The 15,339-nt window shown below is 37.4% G+C and overlaps 1 protein-coding gene across 1 annotated transcript in view; it reads right to left on the bottom strand.

Moving 5' to 3' along the window:
- AASDH (aminoadipate-semialdehyde dehydrogenase) overlaps positions 1-15,082 on the bottom strand; it is a 21,323-nt gene extending 6,241 nt beyond the window's left edge. The window contains exons 1-11 of the mRNA XM_009277408.2: positions 15,032-15,082; positions 14,138-14,391; positions 11,949-12,069; positions 10,881-11,221; positions 9,922-10,114; positions 7,333-7,574; positions 4,511-4,617; positions 3,885-4,057; positions 3,148-3,340; positions 2,510-2,628; positions 409-1,246 (exon numbers count right to left, since the gene is read on the bottom strand). Of these exons, the coding sequence (XP_009275683.1) occupies positions 409-1,246; positions 2,510-2,628; positions 3,148-3,340; positions 3,885-4,057; positions 4,511-4,617; positions 7,333-7,574; positions 9,922-10,114; positions 10,881-11,221; positions 11,949-12,069; positions 14,138-14,367 (2,557 nt within the window). The 5' untranslated portion in view covers positions 14,368-14,391; positions 15,032-15,082. The remainder of the gene's footprint in view (positions 1-408; positions 1,247-2,509; positions 2,629-3,147; positions 3,341-3,884; positions 4,058-4,510; positions 4,618-7,332; positions 7,575-9,921; positions 10,115-10,880; positions 11,222-11,948; positions 12,070-14,137; positions 14,392-15,031) is intronic.
- Between the last annotated feature and the right edge of the window lie 257 nt (positions 15,083-15,339).

The raw sequence follows: 15,339 nt of genomic DNA, 5'->3' as shown, positions 1-15,339 counted from the left end.
TAATTAAACTCTCAAAAATAATCTGAGGCACCACGTACTAATTTCTACCTCTATCAATTTTTTAAAGACATTTTACTATTTAAAATACTACTTAAAAAAAACAGTTTAAAGGTCACAATCAACCACTAAAAAGAAACCGTACACATTGACTATTCCTTAATAAGGCCTTATTAACAAATTGGCATACAATAAAGAACAAGTGTGTATGTTAGATAAGCTCCATCACTGGTTATCATGAAAATTCCTTCTGTTTCTATTTTACAATACATTAGTTCTAAAGCAGATATGGAAGTTTATGGATAAGCGTAGATGGAGGGCATTCAGAGGTAAGAAATGAGATTCTCTGTCATTCATCTTGTATTTAGCAGAAAAAAAAGTTTAAAATAAAGGCTAAAACAAAAGACGTACCAACAACAATGAAATTTCCACACTTAGATATGCAGGCAGAAGATTCAATACGATCTCCAAGGTTCTTCTCCCATTTTATTTCTCCCAAATCTAGATCAATTGCCTGCATTGTATGAGAGTGAGAGCCAACATATACAGATGCAGATACTTCTTCTTTAGATGGTATTATAACCAGTGGTGACGCATCAACACATTTTCTTGTATTTGACTTCCATCTTATGCATAATGCCAACTCTGCCGTTGTTACGTGACTACATTCTGCATGGATCTGCTGTACAGAGCAACAGTCGGTTTTATTTGCCTTTTTCATAACTGTTAAAATTCTGTTCTCCATTTCATACCCTTGCGCATGGCTTTTCATTATACTTGGAGTCACTAAATGCAGAAAGGATGGTTGCTGTAACAGTTCCACTCCTACCTGTACTGTGTTATTGGGTTGCATAAAAGACTTGGTGAAATTCATAGAAAAAAAATGATTTCCTCTGCTTAGCGCAATAAATGAAATTAACCCTGAAGCAACTTCAAGACCTCTTTCAGATTTCAGTTTAATATATTTTCCATGGAAGTCCTCTCCACTGTTCCCACTTAATTTTCTTTTCACAACATTGTCATAATTCATTAATTGGTCTTCATCTGGAAACACAATTTTAAGAATATGTCTATAAACCTCTTCAATCGAGCGGCTGAGAATAACTTCAAGGAGTCCAGGCACAGCTTTGCCTACTAGCATCTCAATTTCATCATAAAATTGTAGAGCCTTTAACGAATCTCCACCACTGTACAGAAATACCGCATCTTTAGAAATTCCGGTGGAATCACCTAGGAGACCCAGAACAGACTAGGGAAAAGAAGAAGGAAAGAGGTAACAGTCCATGGGTGTTACACCATGTCACACACACAAAAACTCAAGTTGGGTAAAATCCACCTGAATACCCAGAAGTCCCCCTAAAAATCAAGTGAGGAAACTCACTACTCTGCAAAAAATCACACAAAACATGTTAGTGCTAATAGAGGTAGTGATGGAACAAGAGTTGGGGAGGAACGAGGAAACAGGGAGTTTTAGTTCTGTGCTACAAAATGTTTTGCTCAATTCCAATTCTACAGTCTAAGAAATTAAAGCAAATTGTGCTGTATTTTTGTTGGCTGTTTTCAATCTTGATACAATTTATTAATGACAATTTTCAGATAAACATTGATGCCTTTTGATAAAATTGGTTTAGATGCTTTATTAATAAAACTTACATAAACTGGTATCTTTTACTTCTGAATTATTTAAATAACCTACTTATCTACCTACTTTTGAAGCTATAACCCCTTCAATTCATGAAGGATTTTGGATTTGGCATTGTTACTACCATAAACAGCAATTACTATGTCTCCTCTCACTGCACTCCCTGCTTGTTAAATCTGGGTGTGAAGTCCAAATCCTCTGGTTTTGGAAGCCGCTTTCTGCTGTCCATAATAGGTCTAGGGCACATCCCATCCCTTTGGGTTATTATTTCTATAGCCACCAATACGGTAAGTATCAGCACAGGCAAATTGTGTTACTAATTTCACTACATTTACTTGTTCAAGTCCTAGCCACAGCAAATCCCACTTTCAGGTGCTTGAAAAACAAGTCTTTAGCACAGAAATTCAGAAAAAATACAAACAGACAGTCCAAGAGACAATTACGCAACTGTGCCACCTATTTTAAAAAAGACTCTTCATAATTATATTTAGAAACAAGAAACTCTACTAACACAGTAGCTGTTTTGTACAAATTTTTCATGTCCCAGTTCCTTGTTTCCCTTAGGGATACCTTCTTTGGCATGTGAAGCAGTATTTAAAAAGCTACTGACAGGTTACGTCCTTCCTATGCTAATTGCTTATACCTCATAGCCTGCAGTTTTATCTGAGAGAGAAACATAAATTACTCCCTCTTGGCCACTGCAGAACAACTCTATTTAAGTATTAACTGAACAGAAAGAGCTGTACTGCTTAAATCTATAGGCAGCTAGAATGTTCTGGTTGCATTAGTCATACTTCTTAAAACTGTTTAATTCCTGACACATGTATAATGATCCACTTGCAAAGATAAAAAGGCAGCTCAAAATACTACCTTCCATAAATACTGCAATCTTTCCCACAATTCCTCTGCGCCACTCAGCTTACTGTCACGCCTTCTGGAGTTTAGATGGTTCTGGTAAATCTTGTTCAGTTCAGATACATCAACTTTGCCTTTGTAGAAAATAAAGTACAATTTTTTTCATTGCTCTTTTAGCATTTACACTTCCAAAACTTGCTCTGCCCAAATAGTCACTTTATTCTTGTACACTTCCTTATTCATACTCAACTGCACCTGTATTTTTTTTTTTTACCCAGTCAATCACCTACACAGAACCCAATAAGGTTTTTGAAAATTTACCCTAGCCTCCCACATAACCCCACTTTCAAGGCCTGATCCATCCCCAGCTCAAGTCAGGGTTCTGTTGCAGACTGCAACAGGAATGACTGAGAAAAGAAATGTGCAGCGTTAATACTAAATGGGTTTTACCACTACTCTTTGACTCTCGAATGAAACATTATCAAGAAAACATACTATGTGGTCATGATTTCCTACTAGGAGTTAGTTATCTAATCTACATATTTAAAAAGCATGAATCAGGTACCGGATTTTGGTCAATAAAAAAATAAAATTAAAAAAAGGAAGAGACACCATTAAAATAAGTGGCAAGGGTACTTAATTGTTTCATTTACCATGTGATGTTAAAGGCAAAGCTTTAATCAGTACAAGCTCATCAGGGACTGCATGAGCTGGTAGACTTTTCTGGAGTTCTTTAAGTGTTTCGCTCTCTTCTAAATCATCTTTGGGTACAACAAACAGGATAAGTTTTTCCTGCTGATACCAGGTCACTGCACAAGCTTCTACCTGACAAAGATCTTCAGCAGCCTGTAATTAAAAAATATTAGTCTTGCTTTGAGACGCAGTTCATCCATAGAGTAAAGGGAGTAAAAATGACAACTTTAAAAAGTACACATTTAAAATTTTTGTCTTGCATTCCTATGTAACATCCTATGAAATACCTTCTCTTGTAGCTAAAGTTTGTACTTCTTCACATAAAAATAAACTCAGAGATACATGTATTATTTGCCTACATGACATGAATGAGATACACTCCATGAGTCTGCCATTCAATCTTGTAGAACAATCACTATACAAGCATTGCAGTGCAACGCTCAGTATTTTTCAGGTGTTTACACAGTTCTCAATTCTGCTGGAAGAAACCATACAATAAAACAGATTTCCAAGAACTCAGAACCAAACTCCTCTCTAAATTATGTGACTAGATTTTTGATAATACACCCTCCCAATTTCTTTTAGACTCCTAAAAGTCATCTGAAAATGAGTAAGTATCCATTTCTGATGATAACGATGTGTTCCTTATCGCTGTTCTTTTATACTGGCATACTCTACCCACTAGATGTTAAATTACCTGCTGCAAACATCCAATATTAAAACGTTTGCCGTGACGTTTAATCTGACTGTCTTTCCGACCCAAGAAGAACAACTTCGCATTCTGCACTCTTACAAAATCCCCTGTTTCTCTCATTGTACCCAGGGGTACAGTTATTTCATCGTCAAGAAAGCAGATTCGTTCTTCACCACCTACACAAGAAAAGATCGTGGTCATATGTATTAAATGGCTAACTGTAAATGAAAATTATAAAGAGTATTTTATCAAATTCTCCTAAACTCTAGCAAGCATTGTAAAAAGTACTAAAAGATTATCATCAATGTCTAAACTTCTGCAATGTACAAATTGGGCTATGCAGTTAATTCAGTTAATACACAGAAATTACTTCAACTGAGAATGTCAAAATGCAAGCAGGAAAAAAAGTCAATATAATGAAATCACAGTCTGCAGATAAAATGATGGTAATTTCCTGTTCATCATTCCAACAACCTAAAATACTACCAGAAGGTTCTCAGCCCAATGGGAACTTAAAATGCTATATTAATCTGTATATCAGAGGCAGACACCAAGTAAAATGATCACTGTACTATTAAAACTCAATCAATTAAGGAAAGTATGTTAGAAGATAGGAAATATCAAATAACCTATAAATATTTGTCCCTCGCCTTCTAGAACTGCAGAACCGTTGGTATCTCTGACCTCAACTTTTGTTCCAAGGAGCGGTGATCCCAAAGGTACAGGGAAATCAGTTCTAAATACATTAAAGAGAGAAACAGTAAAAACCTTTCCCTTCTGAACACAAAATAACTGTTCCAGAAATGAGTTAGCATACAGTCTTTTAAAGGATTGGTATTAGAGCAAAAGATGCTTGGGGCTTCTCTCCACAAATGTTTCTTCTTTAAAAACATCTCAATTTGTTCAAAATTAAAAACCTCATCAACGTGCATGGGTTTCATTATCATATACCAAAAAACACAGAATGATGGAAAATAAGGCCTGAATGGACCCTAAAATACCCTGAGAGTAGCCCAGGAGTTTCATCCAGTTTTTAAGTCCCCCAGGTTGAAACTCCCATCAAGCTCAACCAATTTAAACACGTGTAACTGCTTTCTAATTCATTCTTTCCCTGTCTTACCTAGTTTGAGTTTTTATTCTATTTTATTACTGATGTTGTGGCAACAAGTACAGTTGACTCTTTCAGAAAAGACTGAAATAAAAGAAACTGTAATTTCAATGTCATCTATCTGTTAGACTTCTATTGAGCTGCACACCAACTCCTTCCTTTCCCTTCATTCTCTAGCCTCTTCAAGCACTTGCAGAACCTCATTTATTGAATATTTTTCTGAGTGGGAGTAGAGAATAATATATTTTCTTCAGTAAAGCAAAATTTAAAAAGCAAAGTAACTTCAAATAACTTTGGTAATATATGAAGTTAGGCATGGGTTCCAGTTCAATTTCTATCATAAAGTATCATATTTTAACCTAACAGTTCTTGTTCAACTCCTGTTATTTAGGCTGTTGAAACTTCTCATTTTCTCTCATCAGTCAATGAATTCTTTATCTCAAGTTGACCAAAAAGCAGTCAAATTTTGTAAAACGTGTATTTCTGCCAAGTGAGAATGTCCTCCTTTTTTTCCTTCCTCTGGTCAGCTTCAAGAGATAATTACTTGACAAATAGGTATGAGGAAGTATCCCAGATATTCAATGTGTCTGCCCCATACCATGGGGAAGTCCTAACACAAAGACAAAACCAAAAAAAAGAGTAGAATTTAAAATCGCCAAACAAAACCCCAAGATTCCTACATATACCACAGAACAGCAAAAATGAAAGACAAACAACACCTCATTTGGAGATTATTATTAAAAGACTTGGGATTAGACGTTTAATTTTGCCAAATTTATCTAAAAAACAGAGGGGTGCAGACCACTAAGGTACTAACTTTGTGCTATTTTTTTCATTTTCTAGCGTTCTCTAGAAACTCTGCCAGTTTTCATCATTCAGCTAGCAAAAATAAAAGCCCACTGTACTCCAACTGTGCTACCAATACTAAGAAACAAAGACGACATAAAATGGTCGGTCCTGGTTTTGTTGTGTCTGGGGCTGCTTACTGTAAAGGAATCCTAATTCCCATTGCAGTGAGGCTTAGACGGAACAGGCTCTGAGGTGAAGGGTGGGAGACAACAGTCAGAGACTATAAAAACTTCCAGCATTCTAACCACACCTCAGTTAGGACTGAAGAACAACACATTATCTCTGGGGCACAGAAACTTTTGAGTAGAAAAAACAGTTTCACTGAGGTGAAGGTAATGTTTGAACTCAGAGGAACTAGAATGAAAATGAGTTTTGCATGATAATTTAATAACACTTTATGACCATCCACCGTTTTCAGTCTTCAAGGGTTTAAGTACCAGGTTAATACATGGTATCATTTGTCCAAAACATCCCATTTCGTAGGACATGTCTAACTCAAGCCAGGGAATAATTACACATTTCAGAGAGCAAATAAAACACTGAGCTAACTGGAAGTACCTTTCACGACCTTGACACTCCTGCAACTCTCTTTTTAAAATACAGTGAACAAAAAAAGTCAGTAATTGAGTGAAAATGGCAGAGTGAGACCCTGGGTCAGTCACTTTGGACAAATTTCTGTCATCCATACTAGTCAAGTAATATCAGTGGGATCATTTGCTGAATAGTGTATTATCCAATATTAGAAAAAAAACAGTACCTAGTCTCCAGTTAATCGATTATTTGTGGCGTTTTAAACACTGTAGGCAAAAGCACGGTAGCAGTAAGAAGCACACATGTATCTACTGATTACATTTGAAAGTCATCTTTGAGCATTTTTGCTTAAAATGAGTAAATCTCAGACGTAACATTCTGAACTCGATAGAGCTAAGCTGTGAGTATCTCTTTGTTCTGAGGCTACGATTAAGAGTTACAGAGCCCCATTTATTTACTCTCAGACAGCTATGTTAGGTTTCTTCTCTTTGAACATGCAAGATCTCACCGGAAAAGCCTCATGATGAGCAAGAGTATTGGGTAGGAGCCGTTTGCCTGCAGAAGTGCAACACTGATTCAATACTGCCACATATTCAGAGACAGTACACCCTGGACTAGGCTAGTCCAGGTTCAGCCTGTGGAATCACAGGCTGGAATGAGGAAAAGGTCTGGATACAGAGATGACTAAAACAGAAACCATCATGACACATTATGTGAAACTTAACAGGTCTACAAGCACACAGAATTTCAGACTGCAGTTCTGTTGTTCAAGAATCGCTCAACAACTTTTACTTGAGGGGGCTGTATTAGAGCAAGAGAGAATGGATTAGTCTATTTCTACATAAAAACCAAATGTAACTTCTACCAGCATAAACACTCATAAGGAAACAGGAGACTGAGGTTCTATTTCTAGTGATTTTCATCATTCACATGCCAAGCCATGAAAACAGTAAATTTTCCTACCTAACATCAGCACTAAAAACCTCTTCGGGAATCTTGTAGCAAGTGGCCCAGCTTGACACTTCAGTAATACCATACAGATTAAAAATACTTGTTTTGTTCTCGTTGTGCTTCCAACTTTTCAAGACATTCAGTACAGGAAATGCTTCACCACCAAGGGCTAAGACACGAAGTGAAGTATTTGCAGACAACACTGTTGATTTAATAATGTGAGCTCCAAACCTTCTGAGAAGTGTTGGTGTTGCCTGAATGATACATGTTAAAAAAAAAGAGGTAAGAAAAAGATCTGTTATATTTTTTCAGTATATGTGTACACCTCTTCCTGCTTTATCACATCCACTGCATAGCTATATTGCAGATGTATTTATCAATCATCTACGTACAGTAGATGGCATCAACCATCAGATACCAGTATAGATCACGCTGGTGTTTTGCAAGATTTTGTTTCTTATGTGAAGCCTTTAATGAGTACTATCAGCACCAATCTATGTTCTTCTGCAGTGTTTCTTCTTTACTTAGATGCATTATGGGTTCCCTGTCGTGTCTCAGCTATTACCTAAAGTGTGCGCACATTAGTTCTTATGTTAACTACTCTGAAACAGAAAACAGCAGACACAGTATTCTCTCAATGTTACTGTTTGAGCTTTTTTCCCTTCATTCCAGCATGTTACAGCTAAAATATAACCTATACATCTGATTAACCTGCATATAGAACGTTTGAAGACCTTTCCATAACACTAAAAATTCCTAGGATGCCAGATTCTGGGTTGTTCCTGATTCGTGTAAATGTAACAGTTTACAAAGATTAGTTTTTCTGAAAGCTTTCACATCACACTCTAAAATGAGCAAGGGAAAAAGAAAAGAAACAAAAAGAAGAAAAAACCCAGCTTCCTTAAATACAACTACTTCTATAAAACTACTGGTGATGCAGAGCCCTTTCACTGAAGGGAAGAAACAGCAAATTATTTTAACAGACATACCTCACTCTCATTCTTGCCTACTTTCTCTAGTAAGAGGACTGGAAAATTAATGGAATTATTTCTTACCAGGTTATTTTCTTCTAGTAATAGATGAAGACCATCACTTTTCAACCAATCATTTTAACTTTAGTGAGTTATAGTGAAGAAAAGAAGGGGGAAAAAAGGATTACTCTTCCCCTCCCTCATAATCACTTTTCAGATTTCTGAAGTATGCTCAAGCAAGCCAAGAGGGGAAGGGAATTTCTTGCTATAATTTAAGAAACATCATAAAATTATTCATCATCAGTTAAGCTATAAGGAAAACATTTTTGTCATTAATTCAGCTGAGAAGCCCCTCCTTCACTGATAAAGACAATGATAAAAAAAAAAAAAATCACAAAATCAAGCTTTTCTTAGAAAGACATCTCAAATACCTTAATTCACCAGATTTCCCCTTTCTCTATTAACACTTAACATGCTTAAAAAAAAAAAAAAGTTTTTCTAAAAGCAAGTGAGCTAAACTGAGCAAGAAACTTGTATATGATAGGAAAATCTACACCATCAAGATTTATAGCAATCATAATAAATAAAAATAAGAGAAGAGAATAAAGTTACAAAGCATTTGTAATTAGTGGATTTTTTCTGCTGTGGAATCTTCAGCTAACTACTCACTAATCTTAAATCTATACCCTACAATCTCAGCTACCACCATTCCTCCAAAAGAAAAGGAAATCTCAGCATTTCTATGAGTGCAAATACTTCTGATTACAACACTAGTGACAAAGTAAGGCTTAGGGGTTGATTCATCACAACTAATAGACTAATCACACCATACTCATTTTGTTCAAAGTCGGTTACAAGTGAGATCCATTTCTAGCGACTCTTCCCCCCACACCCTGATTTAAGTTTCTATGCTCAATTAATAGTTTTACGAACTACCTTGTTACACTACAAGGCAAGGGCTAAGCTCATTCAGCCATGCTGGATGCTCATAACTTCAAGTAAATTTTCCAAAAATGAACGTTAAAACTATTAAAATTGAGATCATATGGGAGATGATCTATTCCAAGACATAAGGGACACATGCAGCCTCATATAAACAGGTGGCCTGAAAACACTAAGTGTTGCTGTGGAATCAATTATTCTCTTGCTCTTGTTATTGTAAAAATGATAAACATTTTATCACCCTATAAATGGCACTGGTTTAGTTGTTGTATTTTTAGCATAGAGACTACCATTAAAACTTTAAAATTGTTTATGAGGAAAGGCTCTAAGATCAAGCCCATTAAAAAGTGCTAAAAATGTCTGTAACAGGTTACTCCATTACCAGATTCTTCGGAACTAACTGCTTAATTAACAGAATAATTTAATTCTTAAGAATTAATCGTTTCTTAAGATGAATGTTGGTTTTTTCTTTAGTTCATTTTCTGTCACAAAATGTTTGCAGCTTCAATCAAATGGTAATTTTCTAAACAGCTAATGCTCTACAGCAAAAAGGATAGCATGAGCTATGCCTTCAAAGGAGAATGCTCCTGCTCTATTATCATTAGCATCTAGACTGATGAAAAAGTAGTACACATTAGCAAAGCTGAGAAGCAAGACACTGAAGACACTTATCTTAGGTGTTGCCTACCTGCAACACTGTCACATGGTGATGGTGAAATAGAGCAGCAGACAGCTCCACAGGCATCATTTTAATAGTGTTTGGTACTACAAGAATAGAGGCTCCGCTTGTCAGAGCGATGAACAATTCAACCACCGACGGGTCGAATGTTAGAGGAGAAGCCAGGAATAGCATATCATCCTGTGTGATCTCAAATATGGATCTAAAATAAGAAAGCTAGGAATTACAAATCTGATGCGTGTCATTAAAAAAACTTCCAAACTGGAAGAGCAGCATCGAAGAAATGCGCTTTAGCAAAGCTAAGGTCTCAAGGGCTACTCTGAATAGACAGGCGTATGCAGGCCAGACAATTTGAGCAAGAGCTCCTGCATCAAGACTGTAACTATTGATTAAACTAATGAGGTCCTTTACAAAGATATCCACCACATTACACACCAATACAGTACGTTGAAGGGCATATTTCAACATATAAAAAAAAAAAAAAAAAAAAAAAAAGAGAGAGAGAGAAAGAAAAAAGGTGGTATTTTCCATAATAGATTTTTTTAGAAGGAACTAAATGAAACAGAAAGAAACCTAGGTAGCCTAAAAAGGAATTAGGACTTTAAAACTACAGAACACACTAAATATAACTGTGAACGAATAATTAACTTTGTTATCTATTTCTTTTAAGCCGCAAGCCAGAATACAATACTTACAGCAACAGCATATTATTTGAAGTACACCCCTCAAAAATTCAGGTAAAGCACCATTTAAACATTAAAAATAACATTTAGAGAAACAAAATTTTATATGATGCTGTTTAGAAACAATAGAAACAAACACAAAGAAACCTGAAAAGGCAGGGAAGGAGGAAGAAGTGAAGCAGTGTTAGCAAAAACCCAATCTACATTCCTCTGAAGTATTAAAAAGACTCCCTAAATGTCAAATTTGTAAAAGTATTTAAAAGGAAAACTGGAAACCACACTTACTTAAGATGCTGAATATTTGGCACTATACATTTATGAGGCACTCTGACTATTTTGGGGATCCCTGTAGTTCCTGATGTATGCAGGATGTATGCTAAAGAGTATTTCTGGCCAACATCCACGTATCCTCCTTCTGATGTTTTTACTTTGGTTTGCTCTGGGCAAATGGTATATCCTGGCTGTGAGTTACCCATAGCTTTGAAAGGTTCATATTTACTTTTCACATCGTCTACTTCTGAATTTAAATCAGTGTTGCTCAAGCTCATTTGGAAGAGAGTTAAACCAATATGTTCTATTGTGGAAGAATTCTGGTAAAACCAACCAACATGGGACATCTGGAATTTCTGTAAAAGAAAATAAACAATTTACACAGCAGAACTCAGGATGCACTCTTATTGTTCTACTGTATGCAATGAAATATGAAACAGCGTTTCATACAAACAAGCTGTGATTCTTCATCCCTCTACTTTTGGAGGACACACATCAGACAGTTTTAAGCTCATGCATGTTTATATACTAAATATGAGTGAACACAGACCTTATAAATGAGAAATAATCAATTCTCTGAGCAAATAATGAAAAGAAAGAGAAAATATACAAAAGAATTCTGCAGAAGACAAAGAACTCTGAATTATAACTAGGTGGTCCAATCTTGTCTATTCCCTTTGCAATGAGTGAGGGTGTAAGATTTGGGAGGAGTTGGACAAAAGGAAACCAAAGAATTAAATGCAGGAGTTATTTTCAACTACTGCAAAGATTTCCAACTTTCACCTTTGACATATGGAGAAACAAGCCTGGAAAAGCCTTCCAATGCAAGTGCCCAACAAGCTTGCCTGGACAATACTGCAATAGGAAAGTAGGCTTTTTTTTTATTTTTATTTTTTTTTTTTAAGAAGAGGAGAAGCACTTTGTACTTCTAATTTTAAAGGTGTTCTTTTTCTGAATGAGAAAGACAACCTCTTGACATGAAGAAACAACACCATCCAAGCTTATTAAAACAGAATACAATCTAAATAGCTACACATTTCTAGATTGCCCTTTAATGCTTCCAGTAGAAGCCTGAACACTTACATTTATTTTGTCATTCTCAACAAGAATATACTGAAGATTGCTTTTCTTCATGAAGTAAGTGGATAACATTGGTGGTGCATCTGGATCAATAGGAGAATAGGCAGCTGGAACTTGAAGGATTCTAACAAGACAAAAATGTTTTAAACTTATTTTAAAAATTAAGAAAATCCTCTTAAATTTCACTAACATTTCTTTTATACTTTTATAGTTCCCAGGGCCAGAAAATGTAGCCATAACATGACTTTCAAAGATTTTATTGGAAATGAAGTAGGAAGAAAATTATAATCAGTGTTGCCTTTTGGTATTTTACAGCAAGGAAAAAGATTAAAGCTAGATGAAAACATTCAACATTATTTCTGGCCATGCAGGTTGGTGATGACAAAGGTATCACTGACATCAACAGCACCACATTTTAAAAGCTTCTGCTATTGACTAGAAACAGAAATATAAGCTTTTCATTTATACATGTACAAAATAAAACAGAAATATAAGCTTTTCATTTATACAACATGTGTAAACATATTAAAAAAAACCCACCGAAAGTCTCCACACTGAAAACACTTTCTGTTCTCACTAGTCTAAAGAATCCAGAAGAGAATCTGAGCACATACTGGAGATTTTTCCCTAATAAACAGAGGAACACCAAGTATCATTCTGCTCTCATCCACTGCGCTTTACATTGTAGTGCTCCCTCAACAATTGTTCATTCCAATCCCCCCCTCTAGTGGCTCCATTTGATAAAGACAAGCACTTGAATTTATTAATGCCACAAAAAGCCAAGATGAGTAAGTGGCAGCTAAAATATGAACGGTTCCCATAGATCTTCACATTTGTTCTAAGGCTGGGTTCCCACGTACAATTAGTTATATTTCGTCTTCGTGCAAGTGATTTATCACTGCAGTAAGACGAGATCCAGAACGAAGACTTGGAAACCGCAGCATTCTGAGTACTCAAATAGCCACTGGTATCAGTAAGCACTTAAGCCTGCCCTGCATCATACACAGCAGTTAATTACTCAGCAACGATAGCCGTAAGGATCAAAACGCCCCGGTAGTTACCAGTCACACAGCAAAAGAAAACTGTGTTGCTGCTCAGTTCATTGGGACACAGGATAAATCAGGTTGGAAGGGACCTCAGGATGCCTAGTCCAACCTCCTGCTCAAGCAGGGCCAGCTGTGACACCAGACCAGGTTGTTCAGGACTTTATCCAGTCAGGTCTTTAAAGCCTCCAGGGATGGTGCCTGCACAATATATCTGGGCAACCTGCTCCACTGCTGGACTGGGGGAAAAGTGTTTCTGGATGAGCGAGAAAGTTCCTTAGCGCTTCTGGAAGGTTTACAATTACAGCATTTGCTCACACACTTCACTGAAATCTTTCTAGTCAACCGTCATACATCTTCTTGCACTATTATGTATTTTAGGTGCAGTGTGACAATAGGAAAATACTGACACAGATCATCCCACTAAGAAGCACAACCACTGCTGTATATCAGCTGAAGAAAATAAGCTTGCGATGCTGGGATTCTATATTACGTCATAAATGCAATGGATATAAAAGATACATATATAAAGGATACAACATTAGAATTCATCAGCAGAAGTAGGATTTTTTAAATTGCTGAATTATCGAGTGTTGAGATGACAAACATTTCAATTTCCTAGCCATTAAATAATCAATGTCACTCTAGTGCTGCACTGCTCATTACTTTTTTCTACAATATTTGTAACGGAGCTGTAACTGTATACTCAATTAGCTTAAAGCATGAAATTTATTTTCAACGCATCTTTTTTTGCTAGCAAGACAAGATTACATTGAAAAACCTGCATACTCATTGTATTCTGTTAGATCAGCTCCATTTTTAAACACACACAACAAAGACACTAGTCATTAATTTTTTATATCTCTATAAATATGCTTAATCATACGCTTTTTAAAAAATGGATATAGTTACATACACTTCAGATCAATGAACTTAAGATTCAAAAAAACTTTAGCAGTGGCTTTTCAAAAGATGATAATACTGCCATCTTTTTTCTTAAAGAATGCAAGACTCCAGTGCCTCTTGACTGCACTACTACTGTATTACTGCATTTTTGTTGTTATTACAAATATAAACAAACTGAAAATTTGTTTTAATAGAGATGACCCTTAAAAAACCAACACAGAACGCAAGCATTCAAACCATTACCCTAAGATCCAAGACGGTAAGTTTATTCCTGGATAGCAGTAAAGGCCTATTTCACATTTTCTTTGCTGATCACAGTGCTTTTGAAGGAAAGCTGTTAATTCCATGGCAAGCTTAACCACCGTCGCATATGTGTAGAACGTTGGAGGTTTGTCGTTGCATTCATCAAACCAAACTGCTTTTCTATCAGAGTACAGGCTAGCCGCCTGATTCACCATTTCCTGAAGAGTCATCTCAGCTGCATATCTTCAATCCCCCTGAAAGATTAACAAACCAGACTGCATTGTCACCTCCTAACTTTTAATATTTTAGTCAAATTATATAAGCACACAAAAGACTACCAGGTAGGAAGAAAGGTACTTGGCAGAAAACACACAGCTTCACCACACCTTATATTGCACAAGTGCAAAGCTTAATACTTTTATCGTTTACCGTGGGGTCTCATCCTAGGGCCCAGGATACAGTAATTCACTAAGATTTCATCGCACAGAGGTAGTTTGTTCCTCACCATTACACCTTTGCTTTTAAAGCTAGGCACAACTGAATCAATAACTTTTTAAACACAACTTAACTAATAATTTTCTTTTTAACATAATTGTGAAATACGAATCTTTCCTTTGCAAGCAGAAAACCCAACGCGTCGACTGCCAAGGCTTTTAGGGCACTGCTCGTGCTGGTGCACATCTCCGCCCAGCCGGGCCCTCCCGTCACGCCCGTACCGGACGACCGAGCCGCGGCCCGGAAGGCCCCGGGCGAAGGCCCCCCCCCCCGCCTCCGCCGCGCCAGGGTCAGGGTCAGGGTCAGGCGCCTCCACACCCCCGCCACGCTCAAAGCCCCCCGTTTCTGGCCCCAACGGCCGGTGCTCGGGGCAACGGCCACGCCGCCCGGGTCCCCCACCTGAGGCAGCGCCGAGCAGCACCTCCCAGCGCCCTCCTTCTCGCCGTCGCCTCCTAGCAACGGAAGGTCAACGCTTCTGATTGGCGGGACAGTGTCAGTCCTGCCCGACTCTGCAGTAACGCAGCGCTCTCATTGGCCGATGGCCGTCGCGCTCTTTGGGCACCCGCAAGCTGCGCCCCGTCCCCCGGTGGCCTGCGTGGGGCGGCGCCATTTTTTCCTGAGGGTGAGAGGAACAGCGAGTGTGCCAGAGCCCTCCCAGCCCTCCCCAGCTCCCCGGCAACTCTTCTTCAGACACGAAAAAGAGGCTA

The sequence above is a fragment of the Aptenodytes forsteri genome, unplaced genomic scaffold, assembly GCF_000699145.1.
Source record: "Aptenodytes forsteri isolate BGI_AS27 unplaced genomic scaffold, ASM69914v1 Scaffold65, whole genome shotgun sequence".
NCBI classification, from domain to species: domain Eukaryota; kingdom Metazoa; phylum Chordata; class Aves; order Sphenisciformes; family Spheniscidae; genus Aptenodytes; species Aptenodytes forsteri.
The sequence above is the reverse complement of the archived record's forward strand: the minus strand, read 5'-3'. Positions and strand labels throughout refer to the sequence as shown.